The sequence below is a fragment of the Sinocyclocheilus rhinocerous genome, unplaced genomic scaffold (genome assembly GCF_001515625.1).
Source record: "Sinocyclocheilus rhinocerous isolate Xijiao unplaced genomic scaffold, SAMN03320098_v1.1 scaffold1406, whole genome shotgun sequence".
NCBI classification, from domain to species: domain Eukaryota; kingdom Metazoa; phylum Chordata; class Actinopteri; order Cypriniformes; family Cyprinidae; genus Sinocyclocheilus; species Sinocyclocheilus rhinocerous.
The window spans coordinates 42658-49927 of record NW_015647095.1 but is presented as its reverse complement, the minus strand read 5'-3'; the positions used below and the strand labels follow the sequence as shown (position 1 = coordinate 49927).

At 37.1% G+C, this 7270-nt stretch overlaps 1 protein-coding gene across 1 annotated transcript in view; it reads right to left on the bottom strand.

Moving 5' to 3' along the window:
- Positions 1 to 5797, bottom strand: part of LOC107708770 (PH-interacting protein-like) — a 46216-nt gene extending 40419 nt beyond the window's left edge. The window contains exons 1-7 of the mRNA XM_016513078.1: positions 4887 to 5797; positions 4717 to 4775; positions 4603 to 4632; positions 4393 to 4452; positions 1925 to 2075; positions 1235 to 1333; positions 796 to 968 (exon numbers count right to left, since the gene is read on the bottom strand). Coding sequence (XP_016368564.1) covers positions 796 to 968; positions 1235 to 1333; positions 1925 to 2075; positions 4393 to 4452; positions 4603 to 4632; positions 4717 to 4775; positions 4887 to 4926 — 612 coding nt within the window. The 5' untranslated portion in view covers positions 4927 to 5797. The remainder of the gene's footprint in view (positions 1 to 795; positions 969 to 1234; positions 1334 to 1924; positions 2076 to 4392; positions 4453 to 4602; positions 4633 to 4716; positions 4776 to 4886) is intronic.
- Positions 5798 to 7270: the final 1473 nt, after the last annotated feature.

Below are 7270 nucleotides of genomic sequence, written 5' to 3'. Positions count from 1 at the left end.
CTCATGTTCTGTTGTTTGCTGCTTTTTGCGCATGTAAAATTAATCCCCGGGAAACAAATGTTAGTATTTTTAACGGGTCACAGACACTTATCCTTTCTAATTTAATTCAATTCTAAATTAAAATAATCTTGTCGGTTGACGAGCGTCGGTTGTCAGTTAGGAAAAATAACCGAAATGAACATCCCTACTTGGAAATCAAAATCATGAATTTCCCTTATTTTTTGGAATGTCCTTGAGAACCTGTTATAAATAAGAACAACACTTCCTATTCCAAAGTGTTTTCAAACAAACTCAAAAGATTGCAATCATTCTCTGAATGTTTTTTCACTTAAAATAAATCATGTTCAACGTTTTTGAAATCTCTTTTGAAAAGCTGATATTGCAGCAAACTCTTCGAACCATCCAATTAACTCTCGCAATAAAACTCGACAATAAATTAATATGTACAAAACATCTTCTCCCTGTGGTCAAACCATTCAAATATGTTTCCAGATACACATGCAAGCACATCCACTACACATAAACAAGCACAAGAACATGACAAACAAATTAAAATTCCATAACCTGATGTAATACTACACTCCAGAATACTGTACTCAAAAAGGAAACAAAGGGAGGGCTCACAATTCAAATACTGATTATAACATTTCAGAAACATACTATGTTTTTTAAAACATGCAATTCAGTGCATACACGATACTTTACATTTTGTCCATATCCTCAATTTCAGAAAAAAAAGGAAAGCTCATTTCAATTTTTTTTCCCAGAAAAAAAAAGCCTAGTCTGTCATAAAACCAGATGTCTTACTGTGAAGATGCGGCGACCGGTGCGGTCGAAGGTGACACAGTACACAGATGACAGGTGTCCCAGAATTCTCTTGTGCATCTTCATATGTTGGTAAACAGCTGTCGGAACCAACTGACCCAACCGATATAAGCCATTCAGCCTCCGACTGTATATTGTTTCCACTATAGCACACAAGAGCAAATACATTTGAATCTTCAGCTTCCTAAGTAAACTCTTAATATAACCATTTAATTTACAACAAATAACGTTTTTTTAATGCATGGTTCACAAATTTCAAAATGTTCTACTTTCTTTATTTGAAAATTAAAATTTCTATTTCAATAATCAAATCAATGAAAAACTGTCTTTAAAAGGTATGAGGGTGTGTAGGAATGTTGTTTCTTCCACTGGAATACATCAACAAAACAACCAATAAAAGGTGACTTACCAATATTGGGCGGGCTTCCATAGATGACTGGCGGCTCGGGTGGCCTGCCACAGTGCAGGGCTGCGAGGGCAGACCCCTTCCATACCACGTGCTTACAACCTTGCAACAAACATGTGGGATTGTCACTAAACATACACTGTAGACCTGACTGAATCCCTAGGCACACTTACACAAACTGGTATTGACACACACATCCACTGCAAAGCAATATATAATTATATGCTTTTGTTTTATTTCTATGAAGGCCAGTTGCAGTATTCTTGATAATGTTATAGACATGCTGAAGTTTTAATTGCTATGGAAACTGTTTTAATTTGAAGGCAGCATTATTATTAATTCCACCACTACTGATCAATTATCATTCCTCTTTCTTTCACATACTTGCTTATATATCTGACTCAGTCGTGAGATGCCATTTGTAAACATTAAAAGATTAAATTAAATCCTTTAATGAATTTACCTAATGTTAAGATTTTTCCCTGTCATCAGCTTTTTACATAGAAAAAACAGTGGCACAAAATACACATTTGATCAATTCATTATTACATTGCTTTACAGCAGTTATGGTGTTAATACTGTAAAAAAAGACATTCAAAACATATTTTTTGCTTAACCTGGCTGTAAACTGGTTAACTTGCTTATTAAAAAATGGTTGATGAATTCATTTAATCAGCAAATAGAAACACTCACTCTTGTTTGTACGTAGCACTGACTGGCGTCCAGCTCCCAGCAGTGAGTTAACTCCAGGTACACTGGCTGGCACTTCTCTCTCTAAAAGAGGACTCACTCGCTCACACACCTGCAACAGGTGATCTGGAGAAATGTGCCTGTACAATTTGACCTATACACACAATCACAAAAGTGCATTAAGGCAAATGGATCTACATTTGTATTTAAATATATTTCTAATATAATGTACAATATGCTCAATTATTTTGTTGTAATAGTGCATGCATAGAAATTAGATATTGAAAAAGGAAAAAAAAAAATGCAAGAACATGTTTTTGTGCAAGTATCATGCAAACATTTTGCAGCCTTGCAGTTAATTTACAATCTTAACGCTAATCTACATAAATACCTTTTTAAATATAATTACAATTATATAATTCAATAATTACATTTTCTACTACTACTACATTCAAATTTAATCAAAGCATGTCATGTGAATGCTTTCGTTAAAAAATAACCAGTATAACAATGAAATTATCTTAATGAACGTGTATTTAAAAAAATTAGATAACAAAAGAAAGGTATATACTTAAAAAGGCATTTACCAGACATTGACCGTGCACACATAAAAAAACGTTCAGATGATAGCATAATTACAATCTTATAGAGGATTATATTCGACACTTCGTTTTAAAACAATACAGTGTTACTGCCGTATTGCAAAGCGCTTTTTATCTTTCCATATTTTCCCTAGAGGTTAATCTAATCTAACGTTACAGTGTAAAATGTTCTCCCCCTGCGCAACGCGTCAGTCCGGGCATCTTTTATCAAGCCTGTTCAGCAGATCCAGCTTCTAAAGGCAGACCAGTAATTAATGTGGTTTTAATAGCATTTAGCGTCATCCTATTGGTCTACACACACACACACACAAACGCGCGCACACACCGCTTAGCTAATGACTGTATGAGTAAAGCGATGTTAACATTGAGTGAATCAGGGTATGCGTATTATAACATTAATCATAAATTAAAATCTAAATGCATCTACTGTTTTGTTAATGAATCATCGTTCCTAATTAGTATACTGTTTTGCTGTTAATGTATTACATATTAATTACTTTGCGGACAACACAGTAATTACTAAAGAAAAATTTGGAATAAAAAAAATTGTATTTAAAAATGCATATATATATTTTTTAAATATTAAAATATAATTTATTTTTCATTACAATTTTAATGCAATATTGTTATCATCATCATCACTTAATTAATCTTATGAATAATGATAATTAATGCAGATTGCATAGCTCATTAACATATTTATCTGGGGACTCGAGACCTGACCAAAAAAAAATTAATTGACAGCGCCAACATCAGGCGGTAAAGTCTCGTGCGCATTATTCCTACCCACAATCTGCAGACACGGGCTTTAACATCTCCACACACGGCAGTGAAATCATCCACGAACGGTCACATTCGCACACACACACACACACGCATTCACTCACTATAATACGCTGACTGGGATCTAGTGGCGTAGCGGCGCGCGAGATCAGCCGCAAGACCATCGCGAATACAAAATAACAGAATATCGCTACAATGTGTGTGAATTTCACCGTGCAGAAGAGACGGCGGCGATACAGCAGTAACAGCGTGTGTGATTAACAGACAGTTGAGTCTATTAGTTACGCAACTGATATATATTGGGGGCTGGCCATAATAGGGGCTGGATCAAAACACACTAAGTTTTAAAATCAAAATATTTTTGTATCTCTCACTTCGAAAGCGAAATCAAACTGTCTTCTCGAGTGATATTCCTAAATGAAATAGCGAGCTACTGGAAAACGCAAATAACCCGATTAATCATTTATTTACCTTTCTAAATATCGTAATTAATAAATTAATCAATATGTACTCATTTCGATGTACCTCTCATTTGTATTATCGGCCTCAAGTCTCTCAGTGCTGTCTGTTCAAAAATAATTTCCTCCGAAGGAACAAATTGTCAGGGCCACTTAAAAAAATCCCCAGTACTCTGCTAAGATCCTCTACGACTCCGGCTTTGTTGCTTCCTGCTCCAAAAGCTTAGTTTAAGTGAAATAAACTAAGGTAAAATGAGTATTTTACCCTGACTATGGTTGTATTACATGGAGCAGAGCGCCTCCATCCCGCCCCGCTTTCAGTCTCTGGCGCACTGGTCCCTCCTCCCTCCCGCTCCCTTCCCCTTATAGCACCACATTCATGACGTCTCTTTATTTCTACATCAATTTTAACATCTATTTACACCTCGTGGACAGCACTGTGACCAAACTCACATCCCTGAGGTCAGGCCAGGCTCTGGGTTCACCCATTGACGGTCCTTTCTAGCCCCGAGGTTGGTTTTTGCCCGTGTGTTCGGGTTAAGTTTTTTCCTGATTTAAAAATTGCGGGAAATTCAATTTCTTATTTTGCTCTCTAAAAAGTTTTCTCTCGGTTATAGGGATGCCTTACCAAATTTTCGTAACTCCCTGGGTGTTCTTTGCCAGTCCAGTCAATCCTTTTGGGTAACAGCTGTAACGGAAAAACAGTGTTAAACAGGTCTAGGTAAATTCTAAGGGGTCGATTTTGTGTTTTAAAGAATAAATATGAAATCTGCGTGAAATTAACAGTCTAAAGTGTAGCGCAGTGAGATGCGACGCGAGTATTGCTCGCGCTGCTTACCTCCTTATCCTGAACCTCCCGTATCAAGGTCTGAAAAAAGCACAAAAATAGTAAATTACACTTCGATCTTTTCCAGAAATGTCGTTTACAGTCCTAAATTACAAAATCACCCACCTCTGCCGCGTCCTGACAAGGTCCAGCTTCTAAAAACCGGGCTATTAGGAAGTACAGTTCTGCGAGATGGGGGAGAATGAGCTACATTAGCTTTCAAGAAGGACGTGGTGGGAAAGGCAGATGTACATAAAAATATTCCAACGTCACCTTTCTCAATCCCTTTTACTCACCGGATTTCAACTGCGCGATGTGTTTACGCTCAGCAGCCATGTTTAGGGTTGTTTTGGGGGTGAAGGAGAAGGTGTGTGGCCGTTCTGGGAAGCAGGTATCGCTAGGCTGCCCTATAGTTGTCAGTGTTTGTTCACCAGGAAGAGCTGCGCCTCCATTCACCCAACACACACAGAAAGCAGATCCGGCATGTCGCGCGAGGCTTCCGCGCTCTCGCAAAATAGTCCGCTCTCAGGCACAACGTGCCACGCGTCGATGCGGACAAACATCCCGAGCGCCGGGGCGTTTGGGGTGGACAAGGAACGATGTTTCTAAAACGTGCAGTTTAATGCACCTTAAGGTGTTCGTGAATATTTTGGGTTTCAGTTTACGCTCCTCACCCCCTCCTCCCTCCAAAAAGCACAACCCCCTTTGCGCAGGAATACACGAGCAGAGTCTAGTACGTACGCGCAGGACTGTGCTGTCAGGCAGGCTGCGTTGCTAACGCTGAAGGGGAAAAAGAAGGCAATGGTGGCTCATTTTATGCAATAATTTAACTGTTCATTCAGGCTACGGTTATTTGTCTAAGTCCCATACCCTGAGCTTTAATGGCGTCTCTTGTTCCTCGGTCTGTCGACCTTGCAGGCAGCGAAGCTCGGATCTCACACCATGTTTCTCTCACAACAGCATATTGAAGCTTACTATCAAACACCTGAATACTACCCCCGTATTTGTGTGGTTGTAAAGTGTATAAAAGTCCATTCGTTTTCATCTTAAACCAGACTTATTCCAAGGAACCCACCCCCTCTTTCGGTAGTGATTTGTCCTCCATTTCTTTCCCAAAAGCGAGCGGGCAGTAAAATGGGGGAAGGGTTGTAAACAGGGAGAATGTAATGAATTAAACCTTGTACGTTAAAGGAATCCAGTGACTAATGGCAACACCAGACAAAATAGGACATTGATTGGTGATCTTATTTATATATTTATATGCCATAAGGTCTATCTATTTTAAAGAAACAACATACAGACTGTGTGTCCATGTCTAGTTAAAGGTTGTGTAAAACAGTTATATAAATTGGACAAAGTGTTTTAATACTTCTGTCCACAATACTATATTAATTACATAAAAGTATTATACATTTTTTTCTTCTTATCTAAGCAATCAAAGGCATAAGCAAGCAGTGAGGATGCCTGCTTTAAATGAGACAGCTGAAGTTGTCCTTTATATGTCCTACGGACTTAATTTAGATAAATATATTTATGAGTAAGTCATACGACATTGAAAAGGCCTGTTGAGTTTTCATCTTCTGTAAGGATAGTGCTGAGTAAAGTAGTTGTGGAGTTCATGATATAACCAGTCTAAATACTAAGTTCCCTAATTAGTTATCCATGTTAAATAAACCACCAGCTGTTTTACAGCCAATGCTTGTGAAGTTCAAGAGGCTAAACCTACTTTTTTGCTTTGACCGTATTTTGCAAGTGATGCAAATGAGAGTTCAAAATGAGGCTTAATATCCCAGCAACCATTAAAGAATATAATAACATAGTTTTATAGAATATTTTTAACAGATTTTTTCATGTCGTTTTAAATATTTTGAATGTATTTTCATGTGCATATTATGCACATTTACATATACAATTCACATATACAATAGTGTTCGTGAATTTTGAATGTGTGTATGCACTTACCAATATCATCCCCAAAAGGCAGTTAAATCTGACAAAACTGTTCTTTAAGGATATTCAGGGTGTCCCTTTTTGATAAATAAATAAGTAAATAAAAAAATCTAAAACTGCAAAATAAATTAATAATTACAAAATTGTATGCTTAGTTAGCATTGTATTTATGTATGTCTGCACACACTGACATTGCCATAATCACAAATTCAGATAGATTTACTGCACTCTTGTTTTAAGGGGTGAGGCATCAAAGTGAGGCATTAGACAAAGGAAGCGTTTGAGGTTTGCCTTTCCTTTTTTTAAAGCTAAAAAGCTAAAAAGGTGACTTTGATACAATCTGTGACTTTTTGTTTATAAAGCTGATACAAACTGCTATGTGCCCTTGCTAGGGAAATCCTGAGTTCAGCTGTTACTTTTAGCTGCATTTGGTGGTGTAACACTTGCTAAACTACTGACACTAGGAGTATAAGTGTGGAGGAGAAAAGCAGTCAGATACTTAAGAACTACAGGTGCATCTCAATAAATTAGAATGTCGTGGAAATGTTAATTTATTTCAGTAATTCAACTCAAATTGTGAAACTCGTGTATTAAATAAATTCAATGCACACAGACTGAAGTAGTTTAAGTCTTTGGTTCTTTTAATTGTGATGATTTTGGCTCACATTTAACAAAAACCCACCAATTCACTATCTATATCAGTATAAAAATGACTTACCATATAGGAAGT